Source organism: Macadamia integrifolia, chromosome 9, assembly GCF_013358625.1.
Source record: "Macadamia integrifolia cultivar HAES 741 chromosome 9, SCU_Mint_v3, whole genome shotgun sequence".
NCBI classification, from domain to species: domain Eukaryota; kingdom Viridiplantae; phylum Streptophyta; class Magnoliopsida; order Proteales; family Proteaceae; genus Macadamia; species Macadamia integrifolia.
In genome coordinates this window covers 3137269-3163036 of record NC_056565.1, presented here as the reverse complement: position 1 = coordinate 3163036, position 25768 = coordinate 3137269, and the positions used below count along the sequence as shown (strand labels likewise).

Here is a 25768-nt window from a genome sequence, read left to right as displayed (position 1 = left end):
CTATGTAAGCATAGTCATTTACCTTGGTGGAGGATATGTTTTCATGGTAAGTAGCAGGTTCTCCTGCGAGCAACATAGAGGATACTGATCTTCAAGTGGCTGGGATATATATATATATATATATATATTTTTTTTTTTGACTAAAATTTCATTCAGATAATAATATGAAATAGACAAGGCTTAAGTACGAAATATTGAGAACCAAAGAATGGAATATAACTAAATTGTTTGACTTGTCAAAAACAATAGTATTTCAGGCTAGGGTATGGTCAAAGCTAAAAGACTCCCTAGTGAACTTGCTGTAGAAACAATCATAATCAGATACAAATATTTCCATCATAAGAGGGAGAAATAGCTCCGTAAAGGGCATTTGCACGGCACATGCTAGACACAGATATGCCAGAAGTTGGCTTGCACTACTAGGCTCACTAATTGATTAATAAACAGTCCGATGTTGAACCTAAACCGATTAAAATTGGGTTGTAATCAGCCTTTGGTAGTAGTATGATGGGTGCTGACCATTTATAGCCTTAATAGACTCTTTATATTTTGATCAATCCATTTATGACTCATTTATCTTGATTAGCCTATTGATCGCCCAATTAGCATCATTACGGTATATATATATATATATATGTATATATATAGGGTATGTCTAAATGTAACCGACCCGGTTACAAAACCCTTGTAACCTAAATTACTGTGTCCCCATTATTTTGTCATTTTGTGATTGCTTTTAAGGTTAAAAAAGTAAATTCAACCTCAACTTTTTGGATTGTTACTTTGATTTAAACGGTAAAACGAGGGGTAATTTTGAGAATGAATACACTCTTCCCAAACAACCTGAACAATCCATCGCTCTAATTGATCGTCTTCTTCCTCGCGAGTCTTTCTGTTACCTTGGCTGGTTTTTATGGTATAAAGTTAGGCGAGATAATCTCTAGTGAATCAGATAAAGATTCTCTTTCTTCTCGAAGTGTCCAATGCTTTTCTGGGTTTTAGGGTTTAAAACTTCTGGTGGACTTCATTTTTGTTTTTTGAAGTTTAGAAAATAAAACTTCTTTCCAGAAATTCATGTATCAATTATATTGTAATAATTTCTATTGTTGTGCATTAGAGATGAGGTCGGTAAGATAGTTCTAATCATGTCTCTCTCTCTCTCTCTCTCTCTCTCTCTCTTCATAGAAATCAATTGTATTAAACATGCGTGTTTTCAATAAAAGAAAAATCCAAGAAGATGACAAATAGCAATATTGTAGGCTTTTTTTTTTTTTGGTAAAGCAACATTGTAGGCTTGGTACTACTATAATGATGACATATGAGATTTTGTAATTATAAAATATTTTATAGGTTGATTCTACGGGTTTTGGGATTGATTCTAGTCAATTCCAATTTGATTTGGATTTGGATTGATATTGGCAACTATTGATTTAATCTCTGATTCTGTGTTTAGAATCGATTATAAGGTTTATAGGACTAGATTGTGTGTCTTAAGATTTGAGGGATTCTAGGGTTTTTTTCGGTTTGATTTTGATTCGATTTGGATAATTTATAGGAATCAGCTCCAAGGATGTAGGGGATGGTATCATTATCGGTCTCTGTCGATGCCGATTCGATACCAATCCGGATCGGATGGGATCGGTGGGTGTCAGTCTATTTTACCCCTGATTTTTATAAAAGGTATTACTTTTTACCTATTTTACCCCTGAAACAATCCGGATCAAGGATCGGTCTCAGTCAATATAACCGATCCCAGACCGATACTTGAAACCATGATTAGTTCGATCTTCAATTCCAAGTTTAAAATCCCTAGTTGATTTGGCTAGTTCGGATCAACCCTAATTCCGATTATTATAGAATGACATATCTAGGATTTTTGGGATTGGGTTGTTGGTTTTTAAAATTTAATGTCAATTCTAGCATTTTTGTGAATGATTCGAATATGATCTAAACTGGAATCATTAGGGATCAATTTACTCTTTGATTTTGAGTTAAAATTCTGGTATTAGCCGATTTGGATTAGAATTGGTCGTGAACTATCCAACTTCGGCAGTTCTAAAATGGTCAATTTAGAATTGGAATCACTAGAGGGATTGTTTTGTTACTCAATTTCGAGTTTAAAATCATTGGTTGAATAAACCAATTTCGATCCAAATCAACCATAGTAATACCTATCCAGGCTGTTTCAGAATGGTTGATTATAAGGTTTTTGTGATTGATTCGATCCATTTCCGATTTTGGTCACTTTGATCTAGATTTTATCTAGTATTAGACCAAACTGAAATCAAAGTTCAATTTCAATTCAGACCGATTTGATTTTTATTGAGTTGGCTTAATAGCCTCTTGTAGGTATTGTGTTCTCTTTTAGTAATATTTTAAAGATTTATAAGGTTTTTTACGGTTTCGATTTGCTTGATTTGGTCCAATTCGATTTTTTACCGATTTGATAAAAACTCAAATTGATAAAGGTTTGTTTCACGTTTCTCTTGATTAGTCCAACCCACTCAGACTGAAAATGGACAACCTAACTCAAAGCAATAGACCCAATCACCCAACGGTTAGTATACTTTTTTTTTTCAATCCCATGTTGGACTTTAGAGAGACGAGGAATTGAGATTTTAGATTTCAAAGGTAGTGATGGGTCTGTTTGAGGATAAAATTCCATTTCTATCCTTTTTTAAACACTTTGTCATAAAAAGTGGTGCAACAACTTTTAAGTTTTTATTGGGAATATAAACACATGAAATTACTTTTTGAATACCTTTGAACCAATCATTTCTTTCACATTGTAGGACTTTTGGGTAACTAGAAGTGGGTTACAAGCCTTTTGTAACCTACTTAGGTTACAACTAGACAAACCCAAATATATATATATATATATCATGGATGGAGTTATTGCCGAAATCCCCTATGAGCTAATCCTGCACAAGCATAGAAGGCAGAGGCCCGGAAGTATCTCTAGGATTAGTTCTCTGATGCCTAAGTTAGTGACCGGCAGAACAGTGTACTCACAGGAGTAATGGTGGGTGTCGGCGTACCTCCCCTGGGTCCCTTTTCAGTTTCCACTTATAGGGTTGCTGGGCCTAGGGTTTCGGAAACCCCCTTCGGGAATCTTTCCCTCACGTGGTTTGGAGCCTTGCCCCTTCGAGAACCTTCCCTTCACGGGGTTTGGAGCCTTGCGGCCATTGGATGGGCAACATGCATCCCTCCCTCGGTTGTCAGGTGTCCTCGCTTTATTCGGTGACAAATTCTACCGTATTAGCAGCCCCCTTACTTCCACTAGGAGGCTCATTCAGTGGGAGTAACCATCTAATTTATCTTAAGTTCCCCTTCGATCTTCGGTTTCGACGTTCGTCTCAAAAACATGGCCTTCGATTGGTTATGTTCGGTTCTAGCCTGAGACACCAACGAGGTTCCAACCTTTGGTCAGGTTCACTCAGCTTTGGCACAAGCTCCTAACCAAGATTGTGACCTTCGGTTAGGTTCACTTGGCCTTGGCATGAGCCCCCCACGAGGTAGTGACCTTCGATCAGGTCCACTCGGCCTTTGCCTGAGCTCCGTACTGAGGTTGTGACCTTCGAACAGGTCCACTCGACCTTCCCCTGAGCCCCCTGCCGAGGTTGTGACCTTCGGTAAGGTCCACTTGGCCTTTACCTGAGCTCCGTACCGAGGTAGTGACCTTCAGTCAGGTCCACTCGGCCTTTTCCTAAGCTCTGTATCAAGGTTGTGACCTTTGATTAAGTCCGCTCAGCCTTTGCTTGAGTCCCCTACCATGGTAGTGACCTTCGGTTAGGTCCACTCGGCTTTCACCTGAGCTTCCTACCAAGGTTGTGACCTTCGATCAGGTCCACTCAACCTTGGCATGAGCCCCCTACCCAGGTAGTGACCTTCGGTCAGGTCCACTCGGCCTTTGCCTGAGCTCCCTACCGAGGTTGTGACCTTCGGTCAGGTCCACTCGGCCTTTTCCTGAGCTCCGTACTGAGGTTGTGACCTTCAGTCAGGTCCACTCGGTCTTTGCCTAAGCCCCCTACCCTGGTAGTGACCTTCGGTCAGGTCCACTCGGCCTTGGCATGAGCCCCCTACCGAGGTAGTGACCTTCGGTCAGGTCCACTCGGCCTTTGCCTGAGCTCTAAAACTGAGATTGTGACCTTTGATCAAGTCTACTCGGCCTTCGCCTGAGCACCCTACCGTGGTTGTGACCTTCGATCAGGTTCACTCGGCCTTGGCACGAGATCCCAACCGAGATTGTAACCTTCGGTTAGGTCAGTGCTAGTCCAGGCCTGGTGATACGCTCATGTGCTTTGCTAGAGGGTACTTTGGGAATCACGCGTAGATGACGTGTACTACATTTAATGATGCTGGGGAGTCGTATCGATGCACTGTTGCCTACAAATAGTGTCACACTCTCATTTTGTCATCTTCTACTCATTTCTCTGACCATTCGTCCTTCGTCCTTAACTTCCTCTGACTTTCGGTTCCGCCAGTCATTCAGAAGTAAGTCATGTCCAGCTCTTTAGGTAGTGGCCCCTCGTCATCCGAGGGTGCGGTCTCTAGGCTCGTAGTCCCGATCGGGTCCAAGGGATGTCCTCGGATTCGTCCTGCACATCCACATCTTCGGATGTCTCCTCATCCTCTACTTCCAATGACATGAGCGGTGAAGGTATTAGGGATGGGCTTCTCGACTCGAGGGCCCAGGAAAACGAGTCCTTGGAGGTCGAAGCTAGGAATATAGTTTCGACCATGACCGAAGAGTTGATGGAGCTTCGCGTGTCATGTGGCATACCAGACCAGTTCGTCCTTTGCGTACCGAGGCCCAAAGATAGAGCAAGCTACCAAAATCCTGAGGAGCTTTGCTTCTATCGAAAAGCCTTCAAGGCCAGGCTTCGGCTCCCCCTTCACCCTTTCTTCAGCTAGGTGTTCTGGCACTATTGCATCTCTCCAGCCCAGCTGATCCTGAACGGGTGGCGGCAAGTCTTGAGTTTCATTGTCTTCTTCTCTCGGATGGGGAGACCTCTCTCCCTTCTACTCTTCCTCAACTGTTTGTCTCTCGATTCCAGCAAGGGGGACTCGGCCTGGTACTACTTATGCCCTAGGAAAGACCTCCAATTTCTGAATCGATACCTAACCTTGATACACGGTTGGAAGTTGAAGTTCTTTTTTGTGAGGGTGTCTGAAGGGTTCCCCTTCGGTAATACTTGGGACATCCCAGACCTAAAGGACGTGAACTCTGCACCTACCCTCTTCGGGACAGATGCAGAGTCACTGTCGATGGCTAAGGATAAGACCCTCCGTCGGCCTGTCAAGTCTAGTAGCCTCCAGCCCGGGTGAGTCCTAGGTTTGCAACTGCTTTTGTTTCGGATTTAGCATTCTCACACTGATCTTTATCCTCTTTTCTACAATGTAAATTTTGAGAGTATAAGCAAAAGCATCCGCAGCCGAGAGGCAAGCCCAACTGAAGGAGGCCAGGATCTGAGACGCCCAACAGAAGTAGCTGAAAGGCAAGAAAAGAGGGGCTTCGACTTCCCAGGCCCTCCCAAGGAAGAAGCCTAGATCTGAAGGCCCTACCGCCGAGGTAGTTCAGGCTCTTGAGGCCCCATACTGCAGCGCATCTCCTTCGAGGGCCTCTTCCCCTGGTGTCGACTTCTGAAGTCCGAGGGGTAGTCATTTTCGAGCCGAAGTTGGGTTCTTCCCACGGTGGTCCATTAAGGAGGGCGAGACACTGACCATCGGGTGGGTTGCCCCTGAGTTTGTCCAGAAGGGGAGCCTGCCAGGAGACGCGACCAAGGCCCAAAGCCAAGGGACCAAGGCAATGATAACAAGCATTTACGTGTTTATGGCAGCGGTAATCTTCGGACTTTGGCCTTCAGAAAATTTTCCTTGATGCCTTGATCCTTTCTTGCGAGGTGTCTTTGACTTCAGTCAAGAGGTTTAAATTAGCTCAGAGTCTTTTATCGTTTTCTTCTTCATTATAGTACTGAATCCGATGGGTTACGGCTCCTACCTCCATCGGGAGTACAACTTCGGTGCCGTAAGTTAAAATGAAGGGTGTTTCTCCGATGGCTGACCTCTCAGTCGTGCGGTAAGCCCAGAGGATGTTGTACGAATCTTCTGCCCATAACCCTTTAGCATCATCTAGTCTCTTCTTTATTCCTTGGAGCAAGGTACGGTTGGTTACCTCTATCAGTCCGTTGGTCAATGGATAACCGACAGATGTTTTCCTGTGGTCAATGCCGAGGGCATCACAAAACAAGCCAAAAGTCGGGTTGGCGAACTGAGTTCCATTGTCCGTTACCACCACCCGAGGGATTCGGAATCGATAGACTACCGCCCTCTGGAAGAAGTCCCTTACATTCTTTTTGGATATCGTCGCCAGTGCTTCGGCCTCTGCCCATTTCGTGAAGTAGTTTATCGCCACCACTACAAACTTTCTTTGTCTCGTGGCCAGGGGGAACGGGCCCAGGATGTCCATTCCCCACATGACGAATGGTATTGGGCTTGATAGGGATGAGAGCTCGGTAGAGTGCTGCCTGGGGACGGGGGTGAACATTTGGCACTTAACGCACTTCCTGATGAACGATTCCACGTCCTTCCTCATTGTCGGCCAGAACAGGCCCTGCCGTAGCACTTTATGGGCCAAGGCTCGGGCTCCCAGGTGTTGGCCGCATATCCCATCATGTACTTCTCGTAGTGCGTACTCACCATCGATAGGGTTCAGGCACTTAAGGTACGATGTGGTGAACCCTATTTTGTACAGCGTCTCGTCCTTCAAAAGGAAGTGTACTGACTGCATTCGTACCTTCCTTGCCTCATCCCTATTCTCGGGGAGTGTTCCTTCCTTCAGGTATTCGATTATGGCATCCATCCGGCTAGGGCCATATTCGCCTACGGGTAATACCTCCCGGGGTTCTTCGGTGCTTGGATGGGATAATACTTCAAAGTACACCGATCGCCCAAGGTCTGTGAAGTCGGAGGTGGCCAATTGTGACAGTGCGTCTGCGCTGGCATTCTCCTCCCGCGGCACTTGCCTTACCTCGAACTCCTTAAAGGCTGTTACTTTCTGTCGCACCGTCTTCAAGTATTCGGCCATCTTTTGTTCCTTGGCTTCATAGTCCCCATTCACCTGTCGCACCACGAGCTGTGAGTCACTGTGCACTACTAACTCCTGTACCATCAAGGCCCGCACTAGATTTATTCCAGCTATGAAGGCTTCGTACTCAGCTTTATTGTTGGAGGCATCGAAGTCGAACCGTATTGCATACTCGATTTTAAATCCTTCGGGGGTAACAAGTATGATCTCAGTGTCGCTTCCCACGCTATTGGATGCACCATCCACGTACAATGCCCAAGTCCTTTTCGCCTAAGCCTCGACAGACTCTTGGGGTTCATCTGGGAGTGTTGTCTCGGCTATGAAGTCTGCTAGAGCCTGTGCTTTTATTGTGGTTCTCGGCTTGTACTGGATGTCGAATTCTCCCAATTCTATGGCTTAGTTTACTAGGCGGCTGGACATATCCAGCTTTTGTAGTATCTTCTTCAGTGGTTGGTCTGTGAGCACACACCATGTGCGACTGAAAATAGGGCCTTAGCTTTCTTACCGCTATCACCAGGGTGTATGTTACTTTTCCAATTTTCTGTATCTCGTTTCTACGTCCAAAAGCGTTCGGCTGACCTAATATATTGGTCGTTGTTGTTTTCCTTCTTCCTTTATCAGTACCGCACTTACTGCCACTATTGATATAGCTAGGTATAACTGCAAGGCATCCCCCGTATTTGGCTTTGTCAGCAGTGGGGGTGCGGCCAAGTACTCCTTCAGTTGTTCGAAGGACTATTCGCATTCTTTCGTCCATTTGAACTTTTTGGATCCCTTCAAGGCTTTGAAGAAAGGGAGGCACTTGTCAGCCGACCGAGAAATGAACTGTCCTAGGGCAACGACTCTACCTGTTAGCTCCTGGACTTGCTTCACATTCTGTGGTGACCTCATATCTCAGATGGCCTGTATTTTCACCAAATTGGCTTCAATTCCTCTCTCTGAGACAATAAAGCCGAGAACTTTCTTGATGCTACTCCAAATGCACACTTTTTCAGGATCAGCTTCATGCCGTACCGCCTCAGCACCTGGAACACATTTTCTAGGTCTCGAATATGGTGTTCTACCTTCAGGTTTTTCACAAGCATGTCATCCACGTATACCTCCATGGTTTTTCCAATCATCCCCTTGAAGATTTTATTCACCGACCTTTGATAGGTGGCCCCTACATTTTTTTGTTCGAAGGACATGACTTCATAGCAGTACAATCCCCCCTCAGTCACGAAGGACGTCTTCGGGACATTGGCCTCAGACGTCTTGATCTGATTATACCCTGAGTATGCATCCATGAAGCTCAGTGCCTCGTGTCCTACTGTGGCATCGATGAGGAGGACTATCTTCGGCATGGGGTAGCCGTCCTTTGGGCTGGCCTTGTTCAGATTGGTGAAGTCGATGTAGATCCTCCACTTCCCATTTACCTTCGGGACCATACCACATTGGATATCCACTCCGGGTATTGGATTTCACGGATGAACTCGGCCTTCAAAAACTTTTCTACCTCTTCATCTATCTTTCGCTGCCTTTCGGGGGGCGAAGGTCCTCTTCTCGATCTATTCCAGGCATGTCCAAGGCTGACCAGGTGAAGACGTCAGAATTGTCTCGGAGGAATGAGATGAGTTTTTCTCATTGTTGCCTTGGCATTGTAGCCCCCACTTGGAGTTGGCGAGTGTTATCCCCCTCTTCGGCTTCAACTTGTATTAACTCCTCAGCCGGTTCCCCCCTTTGATAGCTAGTGTCATCGTGCATATCTTCTATCGGGAGCGCCTTGCCCACCTTTTCTTTTTTCCATAATAAGGTGGTGGCATAGCACCTCCGGGATGCCTCCTGGTTGCCTCGACATTCACCGACACCGTTCTTAGTTGGGAACTTCATCTTTGTTAGGTCCCGATTGACACTGAGAGGGGGGGTGAATCAGTGTGCCAAATATTTTTTCACTTTTCAACTATACCCCTGATGTGGCAATCACTATTTGCACTTCAATAGCACAGTCTATTGATACTGCCCAGAGCTGCTATGTATACTACTGACCATTCTTACTGTTGCATGAAACTTACTCACATAACCTGTATTGCTGCTCAGAGCTGTCTCATAAACCTCACACGGTAATCACTGTCACATACATACACAGTCGTATGCACATCCACACTGCACCACCAAGTGGTCAGGTCTACCAGATGTACACACCCATTCTACAGCCAAGCACTCCAATCCACAATACAAATATAAACATATACATCCACAACACAAGAAATACGTGCTTCGGCTAGTTGCCTACATGCACGGAGTAATGCCTACTGTCGGGCTCAGTATTTACTCAATACTAATTATGACTACACCCACAACCAAGGGAACACATTCCCAATTTCCACCAATGACATACAATGGCTAGGTCTTCACCCTAGTTTTCTCAGAATGATCTGAGAGGCCGCACCCACGGAAAATACGTTTAGGTAGTTGTACCTACCAAGGAACACATAGCCCATGTGTCCAGCATCCACTGAACACCAATAAAATAAATTTGGGCTTATAACAATGCCCTATAGTGAAGCACTCATACATGCAAATTTCTCCCAAATAGACTACAACTATCACTTAGGCATTTTACCAAATATCTTGCCTATAATGATTTATAATAATGGAAATTTGGAAAAAAGTGAGGTTACCTTGGCAAGGAGTAACCGTCGAAGATGCAATAATGTCGATCTCCTCTTGATGTCGACCACAACCACGTTATCTCGATGCCGCCAATGCTTCAACCCTGGTTGGCACTTGGGTTTCTTGAAGCAACTCACAAGAACCAAATTCTAGGTTCTTCTTCTTCTTCTTCTTCTTTCTTTTCTCCTTGTCTTAATTTCATGGAGTGACAATGGCATTCACATTCACATTCACACACACACAAAGAGAGGGAAAAACTTATTCTCTATTTCCCTCTTCTTCTCTTCTATTTTTTTTTTCTATTGTCAACAACCAATAGAGCTTGCTACCTTGGTTTCCAGTAGCTTCCTAAGCCTCTAATGGGGGCTATGGATGAAGTGCAAGAGGATGGAAGTCTTTCATTCAAACCCTTAGCCTTCTACGAGCTTCAAATGGTTTTTCTGACCACCTCAGAAACCCCTCTGCCTGATTTCTTCCCTCTGATGTGTAGAACTCGGAGAGATGAAGAATCTCCAACTTGAATCACCCAAATCGGAGTTAAAATGAGGGAGATATGACCATTTGAAGTTAGAGCAATAAGATAGCCAGAAATGGAATCTTCATAAGGGTGGCATAGGCTACACCGGCGGCACGCGCAACCGAGGTGCAGATCTGGCCGTAGATCTCATCAAAAGGTTTATCTTAATCGGAGCCATCCAATTAAACCAACGGACAATAGATCTAAACCGTAAGTTTTGAATCTCGATGACGTCATTATGACGTATGAGTTGACATTGTCAGACGCGTTGTCGATCACTGATTGGTGGTGTAGCACATTTCATGGTATGTTGTCGTCTAACTTTAATAAAGCTCCATCAATATTGACCGTTAGATCGGAACCGATCTGATATGATTGGGTCAGATCAAGATATGAAGAATCTCTTTATAGATTCTATGCACATGCGCTGCACACAATCAAGACTCAATATGGTGAGGCGCCACACCATCATATCTAATACACTTCACCAATGAGAAGCCTCGGATAAACATCTTCAACCCAAGATCTTGCACGAACCGTCAGACCTGAATCTGACCGACGTGGCTCAATCTAAACCGTGTATTAAGGATCCCTCTGATTCTCTTATATACACATAAGCCCCTGCTTCTATAAACTTTAATGCCAAAAAGCCCTAATCAACTCAGACCTTTAAAACCTTGAAATTACATAAAAGCCCCTGAAATTTCAAAATTAAAATCCAAAAAATCCACCCAATACCGAGAGCATCTGTTGATTTTCTAGTTCGGATTTTCAAACCGGCTTCACAGAAACACTTATAACTTTTTCATACTATATCCGATTGAGATAAAACAAATTGCGTTGGAACCATAACTGGATGCTCTACGACTTTCCAGAAGACTCAATCATCTGACTCAGCCATGTAAAAAGACCAAAATGCCCCTAGACCTTTCCAATGATGCATCTTTCTCATACGGAATTGGAACATGATGAAATTAGAACCGTTGGAAAGATTGTATTTTTTTCGTATTGTTACATGTAGAACACTTCCTTTAAAAAATTCATCTTCAATGTCAAAACTGCCCTCGACTGCCATAAATACCTTAACTTCTTCATACGGTATCGGAATGTGACGAAATCAAATGCACTGGACTAGGTAAATTACAATCTATCTTTTTCATGAATAACCGATCTTCCAAAAATGTCATTTCCATTACCAAAAATGCCCCCGAGTATAAATAGGTCAATTTTACCAGTTTTGACCCAGAAACCCGCACCACCTATTAAGGATGTATTAAACCACTCCATGCATACCAAGCGGCTCTGTTATCTCATCGGTGACACTGGACACTGCCATATGTCACCCAAACTGGCCACGTCATCACCACCACTTGGCCGGGTTGCCAACAAGGACAACCATAAAAAACAATCTTGAGATGTGGAGTAGAGACGACAACCTTTAGCAGGTTTAAACCAACTCTCCTAGTATGATCTTGTACGCCGAAGTAATGCCTACTACCAGGAAGTTAATCATGACTGTTACTTGGCGGTCTCCGGTGCCGACTCTTACTGGCAACTCAATCGATCCCTCCACTTTGACCGGGGCACCGGAGAATCCTTGCAATGGGTGTTTGACCTTCAGCTTTCCCTCGTCCATGCCCATCTTCTGGAAAGTTTCAAGGAACAGGATATCAGCTGATCTGCCGTTATCCACCAAGATCTTTTTTACTCTTCAATTGGCTATGGTTATGGTGATTACTAGGGCATCGTCATGTGGCGTGTGCACCCTTTCTAGGTCGTCATCTGAGAAGGAAATAACCGTCCTTGTCTTTGCCTTCTTATTCGACCATTCAGCCACGTACACGCTTCTAGCATAGGTTTTTGCTTTCCTGGCCGAGTCTGAACTTTCTCTAGCTGCTAGGCCTCCACAGATTGTCGCTATAACCCTAGTTGGGCTTTTCTTTTTGTCCCGGAGGTGATGGTCAGCTTTCTCAGGTGTCCGGTCCCTTTGCCGTTCCTAAGTGCCTCTGTGGGCTGGTCTCCTTCATTCATGATGGCCTCTGCTGTCTCTACAGCGATTATCCCTGCAGTCATTACCATCTTGGGCATCCTCCTTTTCACGGTCTACGAATCGGCCTAGATGTCCTCTTCGGATCATTCCTTCTATTTCCCCTTTCAAGTGCCAACAATCTTCGGTGTCGTGGCCGTGGTCCCTGTGGAAGTGGAAATATTTGTCCATATTGCGTCTCTCAGGGTGTCGTCCCATCTTCCCTGGCCACTTCATGGCTCTAGCATCTGGGGAGTCCTTTATCTGCATTAGCACATCTGTTCATTTCTAGTTCAGGGACGTGTATTTCTCGAACTTCTTCTGTGGACTGGGTGCCCGACCACGTTTGGACTTTCGTCTTTTGCCTTCTTCGAAAGGTTTGTCATCGAATCCAGAGATCCTTTTCTTTGGCGTCTTCTCTTTAGCTTCTTCATCGACTTGGAGGGTTTCTTCCATCTAGATGTACTTATCACACCGAGCCCTCAACTCAGCTAGGTTACTCGGTGTATGCTTCGCCAAAGACCTTTTTAGCTCCTCATCCTTGACGCCTCCCAGCAGGGCCGTGAACTCTTCTTTCAGGTCTAGACCTCTGATCGTGATCATCTCTTGCTGGAAGCGCTTCATGTAGTTTCATAGTGACTCCCCTTCATGTTGCTTGACATTAGTCAAGTTCAACGTGGTCTTCTAAAGGGATTGGCTACTGAAAAATTCCTTCACGAAGAAGTAACTTAAATCGCTGAAGCTGTGGATCGATTTCATCGGTAAGTGGTTGTACCACAGCCTTGCTGCTCCTCTGAACGTCAAAGGCAAGACACGACACATGATATTTTTTGAGACTCGATGGAACTGCATAGCAACCTTGAAGCCTTCCAGATGGTCGATGGGGTCCCCAGACCTGTCATAGGTGTCATATTTGGGCAGGCAAAAACCGATAGGGAGCGGATCCCTCATGACCTCATCGGCTAGAGCCGTGTCATCAGTGAGGTCTGGCTCGTGAGTTCCTGTCTGGTTTTCTGCTACCTTCCTGATCTCATTTTTCAGGTCTAGGATCATCTGCTTCAACCCCGTGTCCTCGTGTCTCTGTCCGTCTCCTTGGCGTGGTTCCCCACGCCTGGTCCCGGGGGCACGTTGCGTCCTTTCTTTGGGTGCGGGGCTTTCCCTCATTGCTCGGTTTCGATGATTCTGACTGGACCTTATCGATCTTGTACTACTTCGGTCCTCGTCTTGAGCGTACTCTGGCTGGATATGGGGGCCTTGCGGTGCTCTACCGGTCTTCTGAGAGACGGATTTGGAGACCTCCTTCATGGCCTCAGCCATTCGGTCATACTTCTCCTGAAGGGCTTCAAACTGCTCCCTTGTCACATATTCTTGCGCCCTAGGAGGGGGTGGAGGATTACTAACTCCGTGCACCGAATATCCGGCAAAACGTTGGTTCCTCATGGAACCTTCCCGATCATTGTTTCCCCGTTCTTTATCGATTTCTGTCGAGGAAGGGAGCCCTCCTGAAGTTTCCTCCTCATCCATGTTTATGCTCGGCGCTGCTCTTGTTTTCTTACGATTGTAGGTTTTCTCCACCATTACTGTCGTTCCCACGGACGGTGCCAATCTGTTACTGCCGAAATCCCCCATGAGCTAATCCTGCACAAGCACAAATGGCAGAGGCTCGGAGGTATCTCCGGGATTAGCCCTCTGATGCCTAAGTTAGTGATTGGCAGAACAGTGTATTCACAGGAGTAATGGTGGGTGTCGGCGTACCTCCCCTGGGTCCCTTTTCGGTTTCTTCTTATAGGGTTGCTGGGCCTAGGGTTTCGGAAACCCCCTTCGGGAATCTTCCCCTCATGTGGTTTGGAGCCTTGCCCCTTCGGGAGCCTTCCCTTCACGTGGTTTGGAGCCTTGCGGCCTCTATCGGATGGGCGACAGGTGTCCCTCCCTCGGTTTCCACGTGTCCTTGCTTTATTCGGTGACAAATTCTGCCTTATCAGATGAGTAATCAACTCAAATATAAACATGTCCATGCACAACTTATAAATTCCGATTAAATGATGCAAGACCTTAAATTGATGAGAACTAATTATGACCATTTGAAATTGACCAACGCTTACTCGTTCATACCCTATATTTCCCTATAGAGTTATATAATAATATAACAGATGAGAGCAACTGATATGATACCGTTACCACCTAAATCCAATGTAGTGTATTTAGGTATCAAAACTACAATAAGAATCAAGGGTGGTGTGGCTAACTTTATCACAAATTTTGAGTGTCAGCTATCTGCCACATAGTAGATAGAAGTGTCCATATGTATCTACCTGCAGATTCTTACTATTCTAGTATACTGACCTATAGAAGCTTTCATCACAGAAAACAACAGAGAGAGAGAGAGAGAGAGAGAGAGAGAGAGAGGACTCAATTGGACTAATGAAGTGAATCATTGCTGTAAGGTAGCTCACACGTCTTATACCATTACCTTTCAGAAAAACAAAGACTACTATCAAACAAAAGGTGGCGGGGTGGTGGCATTAATTTGAGAATTGAAATGGGGCAGGTCAGTTTCATTCAGCTCTGTCAATGTATGAAGGCTGCTCAGGAGTATAGTTAGTGTACCGAGGATGATTCATTTCACTACCATGAGATACTCTCTCTCCTCCTCAACCTACCATTGCTTGATTCATAACTAACTAAGGTCAATAAGGACCCATTAATTGGTGGGGTCCAAACCAACTCCAAGATAGTAACTGATTGTTAGATTTTCAGGAAAACAGAGATGGGTTCTATACTTGCTTAACTAAAACCAGGAAATTTTACCAAGATTTTCATTTACTGATCTCTCTACTCTGTAGTCTATAGCCATTATTATGTGATCTTAAATCATGTGAGGACTTTCTCCACATTAATTCTCCTCCTCTGTAAGAAAGATATTCAAATACTCACCACCAAACTCCCAACTGCCCTGTGCAGTTTTATTCATGGGAGCATTGATGGTAAACAGTCATTATCCATGTCCCACACACCTATATGACATATATTGATTTGATCATTCTAAATAGGCTCTGTAGGCTATAGCCCTCTTCATCTTCTCTATATTATTACAGAATGTTCTTCAATCTAAACAAACCCAGATCAGTAGTTCTCTGTTGAGGAGGTGGTGGTGTTTGTTGCCATTGTCCCCTGAGAATATGGAGATTGAGGTGAACAGTTCAGGGCTTGACCGGACTGAATTGGAAATGGATTTTTCCGACGATGGTGGTGGCGGCTGCGGCGGCGGTGGAGACGAGTCGGCTGTGTACTTGGTGTGGGAAGATCTAACAGTGATGTTGCCCAATTTTGGGAAGGGCCCAACAAAGAGATTGCTTCAGGGGCTTAGCGGATTTGCTGAACCGGGAAGGATCATGGCCATCATGGGTCCGTCCGGATCCGGCAAGTCCACCCTTCTGGATTCTTTGGCAGGTACCTTATTCTCTCTCTCTTACTGCTCTGGAAAGTGGTATTTGGTCTAATTTTGGACACTACTTTTGGTCCAAAAGTGGACCTTTTTAAAAGGTCCTGATTGTTCCTGGTTGTGATGATTAATAACTAATCCAAAAACTCCATCAAGAGACCAAATCTTGAAACTTGCAGCACTGACAATGGTGTTTGATTCTTGTTCTTCACTTCCTTTTTTTTAACCTCTAATGAACAAGTAGATTAAACATTGCTTATAGAAGACTATTTAGGTCGGCCCAGCTTAGGATTAGACGGAGAGGATGATGGCTTAGCAGTAAAAGAAGGAAGCAGGAACTATATATAGAAGCATTCTGATTCAGAAAGTACACTTCCCTTTAAATTGGAGACAATTTTATTTGTTAGCTTGAGAACTGATCCAACTAGATTGTTCCTTTTATTGTGTTTCCTTATTTTAGTTTTGGGAAGCCTCTTCACATAAAATAACTTCACTGTTCTCCTATTTACAAAATCATTTCATTGCACTTCATTGGTGGTGCACTCCTCCATCTACTTTTTTAGAGAACCCTCTCAAGTGTATTAACATTTCTCATATCAACTCAATCGATGCACGACAGGGAGTGCCTCACTATTTACAGATGGGGCTCACATGGTCATGGAGGAGGGAGAGTAAGAGGATGTACAGTACTTACAATATGTATATCATTTTCTCAAAAGTCTAGGAGGAAAGAGAATGTGAGAAGGTGTGTACTACCGACAGTGTGCATCATTTTCTTAAAAGATTGTTATGCCAAAAAAAAAAAAAAAAATCTTTCAAATCTGTGTTGTTATCTTAGTAGGAATAGTCATCAGAATTTCAAGTGTGTGGTTGAGAAATACAAATAATCATAATTTGATCATCAACATTATTATAAAGATTACATTTATCTCTTTCACTAATTAGTGATGTGACCTTATGATTGAATTTATTATCAACGTCCACCCATATTATATAGGATCAAAGATATCTTTTATCCATGCTAATACGAAGATTCAGATTTTGATGGTGTGGAGATTCTCTTTTCACGCATGGTGATCAAGAAAAACTGAATTCTTACTACTGTTATTATTGAAAAAATAAAATGGAGAGAGATAGGTATGCTGTCAATATACGTTAAGTTAATAGATAGCACTAATGTGGGTGTCAGATGAAGTATAATATAGGAAGAAGAGGAGGTCATTTCAAAAGGAGAAAGAGAGAGATAAATACAATGGATGCTAGCTTACAACATACCGGATAACATACTCAACCTTTTTTCCAAAATGAAACAAAGAAATGATCTCCTTCTATTTTTGTGGTAGGTGTCTTATATGGTAGAATGAAAAGATTATTGTACCGAAAAAGAAAAATTATGGATATTGGATATGGCGTAGGGAGAATTAAAAGTGGGAGTTGGACGACAATATTGATGGGCCCCGGCAATTAAGGGCGACCAGTGAAGTTCAATTGTGGATGATAATGACAAATTAAGTAATAGAAATACAAAGAGAAAAGTAGATGCAGTAGTTAATGTAATAGATGATTTGGATGTTGCGACCATGGCTTGTGGTTGATGATGCACCAGACTTTGCCTTTATTGTTTTGTAGTGGTGTAATGGACAATCTGTCCATCTCCATCCCAACTGTATCCTGTGGATGATAAAGAAACGACTTAAATATGTGAGTACTCCAACAAGACTCTCATGTGGGCTGTTCAAGCTTCACAGCTCTTCTTTTAACCACTCATTTGTCTTTTACTTTTAAATGCTAAGGCAGCTCACCCTTGTACCTTGACCCTTGACCTTTCTCCCCTTGCAATTAATAATCCTACAAATATATATATTTTTGGATAAAAATCCTAAAAATCTAAGGAGATTAAAAGAAAAAAAAGAAGAAAAAGGTAGGTGGTGAGGTTCACCACTTTATCTTAGGGTGCACAAATCTTTACTAGGTTTTAATACTTTCCCAAGATATTCTCTCAATACTTCCCATGCACATCTAAAAGCCCAGTGATGAATGGATAGCTTTAAGAAAACTCCGGTTCAAAACCTATTCATCGGGTCAAGCTCTCTGACACAATTTGTTATAATCTCTTTATTATAATAATAAGGATTTTTTTTTTAAATACTGAAATTTAAAGAGGGTCTCTCCAGACTAGCATCAAGTTTTATCACGTAAAAGGATGATGTGATAATTCTGATCATATGAGTACTATGACCTGATTTAGAATGACAAAAAACTTGAATTTCAGGCGCAAATTCAATCATATACCTTATGATGGATTTGGGCATTCTTTTGATGAACACATAATAAATTTGATGGACCATCATAAGTAGGGTTTTATCTACTCTGTAATGGCTTCTGATACTGTTGATGTTAAAGATATATGTATAGAGAGTTCTCTCAATCCTTTTGTCGTGTGAACTTGGATTTGTACAGTACAGTCATTCCACCAACCTAGTGTGATCCACATGAGGGTGAAATTTCATCCTTTCTGCATACAAAATGAACATATGTACGATGGCTATTTCCAGCCCCAGCCTTTTTAGTTCCAAAGAAGATTCTATTTTTAAAACACTCCCATGCAATGAAATGGAATCTATGGCTTAGAACTAGCAAAGTTGGAGTGGAAATAGCAACTCCTGTAGACCTAGTTCGAAGTTGAAACTAAGAATGGAAAAAAGTTTTCCACACCTAGAGTGATGAAAGAATTTATTTAACTAAGATGGTTTGAAACTATGATTGGATTCTGAATATTGAGTGGCATTCATTAACTATACCACTGTTGAGTAAAGTTCGAGATACCCTTTCTCAGTCCAAATGAAAGGGTGTTCACGGTGGGTGAAAGGGATCTTAGTCCATCTAAAATTCTCTCACTCAACAAAAGAATGGTTAGCTCATTGTCCTATAAATGGAGTACAGAATTTCATCCTCTCATGGAAAGCTTTAGTTTTTTCTTTTGTGTAACCTTTGGCAATGGGGCAGTGGTACTAATCTTTCAGGTTTCAACAGGAAGACTTGCATCAAATACTGTAATGACCGGAAATGTTATCATCAATGGGAAAAAGAGAAGATTAAACTATGGTGTTGTTGTAAGTATCATTTCCAATTTAAATATTCAAATTCAAATTTAGAGGCACTTCCTAGCCTACTAATGTCCTCCTTTTCTCCAGGCTTATGTAACCCAAGAGGATGTCCTGTTAGGGACACTTACAGTAAGAGAAACAATCACTTACTCAGCTCATTTGAGGTTCCCTTCTACAATGAGCAAAGAAGAGATAAATGAAGTAGTAGAGAGCACAATCATGGAAATGGGTCTTCAAGAATGTGCAAATAGAATGATAGGCAACTGGCACCTAAGGGGCATCAGTGGTGGGGAGAAGAAGAGACTCAGCATTGCACTTGAGATCCTTACTCGCCCACGGCTCTTATTTCTTGACGAACCCACCAGTGGACTTGACAGTGCATCAGCTTTCTTTGTGATTCAGACCCTGAGAAACGTCGCTCGTGATGGAAGGACTGTTATCTCTTCCATCCACCAGCCAAGTAGTGAGGTTTTTGCACAGTTTGATGATCTATTCCTCCTTTCAGGTGGTGAAACTGTTTATTTTGGAGAAGCAAAGATGGCAATAGAGGTAAGGAAATATTAACTTAAGTGGTAACTGCTTAAAGACTATGAATCATATTGGGTAATGATCAAGTTACTTTTGGTTGTAGTTCTTTGCAGAAGCTGGCTTCCCCTGTCCTAGTAGAAGGAATCCTTCTGATCACTTCCTTCGTTGTATCAATACGGACTTTGATGATGTAAATGCTACTCTGGTTGGATCTCAAAGAATCCGTGTATGTTGTATGTGTTAGTAGTTTCATTGCCTCAACATTCCACCCACCCCTGTTCAATGATTTTTTCCTCTTGCCTTGTAACTTGCTTTTCATGAATTTTTCTTGTTACAGGAAATAGAGTCAACATCTGATCCTATAAATAATATGCCAAGTTCAAGGATCAAAGAAATCCTCGTCAATAAATACAAATCTTCAGAGTATGCAGAAAGGACACGAAAACGGCTCCAAGAAATCTCATTACTTGTAGGCATTCACAACTCAAAACTTAAAACAATCCAATGCAGAACAGAGTTAGTAGATGATATGCAAGAACTTTTCTAACTCGTTATTTTCATTGGATGTGAATGCAGGAAGGACTTCTTGTGGTATCAGATCGCGCTACTGAAGCTAGCTGGTGGAAACAGCTAACCACACTGACGCAGAGATCTTTTGTGAACATGTCTAGAGATATTGGGTATTACTGGTTAAGGATTGGAATCTACATAGTAGTATCCGTCTGTGTTGGCTCAATCTACTTCGACGTTGGGACTGGCTATTCTGCGATCTTGGCGAGAGGTGGATGTGGAGGTTTTATTTCAGGCTTTATGACATTCATGTCTATAGGAGGCTTCCCATCTTTCATTGAAGAAATGAAGGCAAGCAATCTCAAACTCTTCAGAAAAAAAATGGAAAACTAGATAATATAGTACAATTAATCTTTCGAAGTCTCATATATAAACTTTTAAATCAGGTTTTCCATCGTGAAAGGCTCAATGGCCATTATGGCAATGCAGTGTTCATCCTGTCAAATTTTCTCTCGTCATTCCCTTTCTTGGTTTCAATTAGTATTGCTACTGGGACTATCACCTTTTACATGGTGAAATTCCGGCCTGAGTTCAGCCATTATGTATTCTTCTGCCTTAATCTCTTCGGCTGCATCTCTGTTATAGAGAGCTTAATGATGGTTGTTGCTTCACTGGTTCCCAACTTCCTCATGGGCATCATAACTGGAGCTGGAATTATGGTAAGATAGCTATATTCATCTCCTCCTCAAATTTCCTTTTACCTGCAATGAAAGAAGTCATCACCATCATCTTCCCCACCATTCCTTCTGAACCATATTTATAATCTTCATTTCTAACGGTTTTCTATGTAGGGAATCTTAATGATGACCGCTGGGTTCTTCCGATTACTGCCTGATCTTCCCAAGCCTTTCTGGCGCATCCCAATTTCATATATGAGTTATGGATCATGGGCAATACAGGTATACTAATATGAGAAGTTGATTTCTTACATTCTGGGTCTAGAACGTATTCTGGAAGCCAAAACATATAGAAAATCAGATTTTAGAATTCGTTCCAAAACTTGGAATCTATTCTGAGAATGCATACTAAAACACAGACTTAATTATAATCCTAGTTGGATAAAAAATTTAACTTATTAGTATGGTAAAATGTAATTGTTGCAGGGTGCATACAAGAATGATCTGGTAGGACTTGAGTTCGATCCTCTGTTTCCTGGTGGCCCAAAACTGAAGGGTAGTGAGATCATCCACACAATGTTTGGGATCAAATTGGATCACTCCAAGTGGTTGGATTTAACAGCTATCTTTGCCATTCTAATATCCTACAGAATACTCTTCTTAATCATACTCAAGTTCAGGGAGAGAGCGTTACCTGTATTCCGCTCATACTACATGAATAGAACCATCCAACGCCTTAACAGGAGGCCCTCAATGAGGAAGAAGCAATCCATCTCCAACTCCAAACGATTCCCAGCCTTACATTCATTATCTTCTCAGGAGGGTTTAAACTCCCCAATCCCTTAGAGAATAATTATTAAGTTCACAACATGCAAACTACAATAGTATTTGTAATTGTCTTTTATTTTAGTTTCTTAAATGTAATCAAATTCTACTGTTACATTACATATTTGAAGGAACAAAATGGGGAAGTGATAAGTTTTTTCCTGTAAACTACAAAATTGTGAACATAAAAAGGGGTTCCTCCAGAAAATGGAACTCCATGGAGATAAATCTATTAAGTACGTAATTTATTTATCATGTAGCTTGTTTTCTTCCATGGGCAAAGGAGTTATGTATTTATTTATTTATTTTTGGCAGGAGTGTTGTATTTAAGTAACCTGAAATACTTCAATCAACACCGAATTATGCTTTATTTTCATTAGCAACTCCCATGTATGCTTGTCCTTCTTTGAATGGTACACTTGATAATACCCAAATCGATGATATTTTCTCGAAAAACTACAGAATGACATAGAGGACTAATGGATTTAAGTGAACCAAAAAAAAAAAAAAGTAGACAAACACAAGGGCTGTTGTGCAACCAAGTGAAACAATGGAGAATGGGGTTTCAAAATTGTTTTCCAAATTATGCATTGCAAGATTTCATCAATCAAATTATTGGTGCTCAACAGAAAATACAAGATGGTAATATCAGACGCCCTACTTGGAAGGAGCAAAGCCAAATGAAAAATGAAAGCATCAGCCTAAACTAAAGAATCACATTCCACTATTTGTTAGCCTCAATGAATTCTTTGTACTCTTTCTTCATTTTCACCCCTGATACAGTCCTGCAAATCCAACCGAGTCAAAGTCAGTAATCACCAAAGATTAATACATATATCCAACGTATCAACTATCAAAATCAAACAACGTACTGAAAATCTGGTTTAATTGTTGTCTCGGAGACTTATTGAAGAAATGCTAGATATGTTTAAGTTTTTGATACACATGGTAATTCTTATGATACATGCAAGATTAGTGTTTTTAAGTATCGTGCACCATGAATAATGATATCCAACCAATGTCAGGTTATCTCTATCTTTGCAGCACCTATGACAAATCTTCATTGACACAATATCTAACCCGCTAAAAGAAAAGCAATTAAAAAGGCAGTTTTCGAAAAGAAAAATCTACGTGATTAAAATCCATTAGCAAGGGCAAATTCTTTACTTGTTTAATCACTCCTCCTATAAGAAGAAAGTTTTCTTTCAAAAATTGTGACTTGGGTTGGCAACTGAAGTATCAATTGTATCAGTCCATATCAGTTTGACACAGTTCTATATATAAATATTTTTATGTATAGGATCTGTATCGCATTGGCATCTTTAATCTCGTCTTCGGTCCTAGGACAGCTCCTTTTCTACATGAAGGCTGAAGTGGTCCCCCTAGCCTCATCAACCTTATACATACTAGCACCCCAAAAATAAACCTGTGCATACATACATATATCCACATATGTCACAAATTCAATAACCACATAATATGAAGGCTTACAGTGGTTTCAAGCTGCCAAACATCATACTTAAATACATTGACACCTTCACCCCCAGATTCCAGTGCATTGGTTGGCAACTCAATAGAGCATGCATTCCCATCAAAGCTGAATTAGTGCTTACATGAAGAAAAGAAACTGAGAAAACCACTCAATTCCATAGTTCTGAACCCTCATATGGGAATGTGATCATAGAATTCCCACAGCCTTAGACAGTAAAAATCTTTTCATTACGATCTTATATTTTTTATGAAGCAAAATTTGAGATGTCATGCTAAGTTGTTGAATACTGCCAACATCTAAGTTTAGGAAGCTACAAAATGACTTTCTGAGTCAGTGTAAAAGTCATGCAATTCAAAGATGTTAATAAGAATAATTAATAAGAACCAGCCAAGATAGCATGCAACATCCAAAAAGACATGAATGACCACACATATGGATTCCACTAGAATAAAAGAAGGCATGCAAGCCAACCTGATCATTTCTTTGTTTTTGAAAAACTGCACACATGGAGTGCCCATAATCCCAGCTGCCTCAGCAATCTCTGGATCTTCCTCAATATCAATTTCAACAAAGTGCACATTTTGATCAAATTCATCTATTACCTGCAATAAGTGAAATTATATGTCAATAAATGCAAGCCATAGATACAACTATGGAACAATTCCCATACTGCAGCACATCAGCAACCATGAGAGATGGAACATTTAGATTCCATAACTCATCAGCCTCTTGAGCCCATTAACAAATTGCAAGAGTTGAGTTCTCAAGAGCATCTCTTAATTCCTAGAGGTAAATTGCATGCTCAAGCCCAAAAAATTGTTATCAGCTTGCATTAAAGCTCAAAGGATTAGGAAATATACCTCCAACTCTCGGCCTATCCAAAAGATTTGGGATTCCATTTTCTTTAACATTAGGAAAGCTCTCTACTATATCTACCTCTTGTACGGATTCCCCAAGGAACAGGCATATTGTTGTCTCTTGGGGATTTCCCCTCTCGTCTCTTAGCCTCTCCTTCTTAAGGGATTGGTCTTTTTGTGTATTCTTTTCCTCTTTCCTTTTCCTTTTGCATTAGGGCTCTTGTATTTTTTTCTTCTCTTGCTAATGAATTACATTATTCACCAAAAAAAAAAAACTCAAAGGATAGGCGACTTCAACAGTTGTATGGTGAAGCACATTCCAGAGGTCTAGAAACACATCAGTCAGTGAACAGTGTGTGTAAAAATTTGAAAAAGCAATAGGATATATTTGGAAACATATTTTGAAATATTTTGCCTTTTTTTGTTTTTTCTGCGCTTTTTTCTACGGAGCTTCATATGTTCATTAAAAGAACAGGAAAACATTTAAAGGGGGGGGGGGGGGGAACTATACTACCTTGCTTAAAATGGGCTTCAAGGTCCTACATGGACCACATGTTGGTGCTGTGTATAGCACACAGATGAGTCTTGGACTTTCATGATACAACTTCCTCAGAGCATACTGCCAAAACCAGCTCATGTCAGTAAACGGTAAGTGAAAAATGTTAAGGAAATGACTAAATGCATGGAGACAGTAAGCAATTTACCTGACCCTTGTGCTTTGTAAGTGTTATATTAAAACCCTCTTGTATATCTCTATCTGTGAGTTGCCTCTCAACTTCTTCAGTTTTGGGCTGCAAAGGACAACAGAAGAAATATCTTTCTAAGCAATGATGGAATATAGAGTGAGAGACAAATAACTAGATGCTTCCACACAAGTCTGTTATAGTTTTCCATAAGTTGTCTCCAGAAACATAGATAGGGGTTGAGAACATGCAACTGAAAGGGATTCTTGAAATTGCAGCCTTAATAATTTAGTTCCCAGAAGTATCGAATCAGAAGAGAGAAAACAAAACAGAGAGAGAATTCAAACATATTCAATTGACTTGGTGTGTTATTCACTTGACTCCAGCAAATATATCATTTCTTTGGAAGCCAATGAGGAACAGTGAATTAACATATGAGCCAGATAAGCAAGCCACTGTTCTTCCTAAACTTTGTTTTAGGGATAGCATACAGTACCAATTTGAAAGTGTAGTTTGCTTCCTTCTTTCCTCGTGTTAGAAAGCCTATTGGTTAGGATTAGGTGTATGCCTCCCTTATATACTTCAGCTATCATTTTAAATTTTTCAATATTTATTTTGCAAAAATTATTATTATTATTATTCATAGAAAAAGAAAATCTGACGGTTATTCCATTCACAGAGAAAAATGAGTACTTTGTAAGCATCCTTCAACCAAAGGAAGTTCCAGAAGAAACATAATCAAAGTTTATTTTGTTTGTCAAGATAATTACATTCATAAGCACGCACTTCAATAACAAGATTCTCTGCGTCATCATATAGCTGTATTTTCTCATCCCAACTGACTGGACTCTCACTTAAACGGTTTCACGTTACAGTTAATTAATTCAAAGGGGAATACTTATTTACACAGTCTAGTTTGAGAGGCTGCTCAAGATGGCCCTCACTCATTCTGTCGCATGAACAGATGATGTGGCTTTTCCGGCCATTGGAGAGAGAGGATAAGGGACCGCTTAGTTGTATGTTAAATTTCAGACTCAAATTCAATCAAATACCCCCAATGTATGTCCATACACACCAATGGTACTTCAACCACCACTATGCACTCTCCCATGGTCCTAGATTTCTCAAAGATCTTTTTTTTAACACTTGCAAAACTCCGTCTGAGCTGAGATTTGACATGTGAGTTTTACCACCACCGGTTCATCTTATGCTTGGACTAGGGAACGCCTAACCACAGTTCCAAATAAATCTCCTTTCATTTTCAGGTATTTTATCTCTTTTTCCCTTTAATAAAACTCACCAATCACCTCCACGAGATCTACATTCATCACAATTCAACATTCTTTATGGAAAAAAAAAAAAAAA

At 41.6% G+C, this 25768-nt stretch overlaps 2 protein-coding genes across 3 annotated transcripts in view; one reads left to right on the top strand and one right to left on the bottom strand.

Moving 5' to 3' along the window:
- The first annotated feature begins 15312 nt into the window (after positions 1-15312).
- LOC122089097 (ABC transporter G family member 15-like) lies at positions 15313-21626 on the top strand. Of its 2 annotated transcripts, XM_042658556.1 has the most exons (10): positions 15595-15732; positions 16344-16469; positions 18758-18837; positions 18919-19380; positions 19463-19585; positions 19697-19828; positions 19936-20220; positions 20316-20588; positions 20721-20828; positions 21033-21626. In XM_042658556.1, exons 3-10 carry the CDS (start codon positions 18781-18783, stop codon positions 21390-21392), a joined length of 1800 nt encoding a protein of 599 aa, XP_042514490.1. In that variant the 5' UTR covers positions 15595-15732; positions 16344-16469; positions 18758-18780; the 3' UTR covers positions 21393-21626. The 2 variants fall into 2 exon arrangements, with proteins under 2 accessions (XP_042514489.1, XP_042514490.1); XM_042658555.1 differs by lacking the exon at positions 16344-16469 and having other exon boundaries at positions 15313-15732.
- A 288-nt stretch (positions 21627-21914) lies between these two features.
- Positions 21915-25768, bottom strand: part of LOC122089098 (thioredoxin reductase NTRC) — a 13730-nt gene continuing 9876 nt past the window's right edge. The window contains exons 7-10 of the mRNA XM_042658557.1: positions 24425-24511; positions 24235-24339; positions 23335-23465; positions 21915-22156 (exon numbers count right to left, since the gene is read on the bottom strand). Of these exons, the coding sequence (XP_042514491.1) occupies positions 22096-22156; positions 23335-23465; positions 24235-24339; positions 24425-24511 (384 nt within the window). The 3' untranslated portion in view covers positions 21915-22095. The remainder of the gene's footprint in view (positions 22157-23334; positions 23466-24234; positions 24340-24424; positions 24512-25768) is intronic.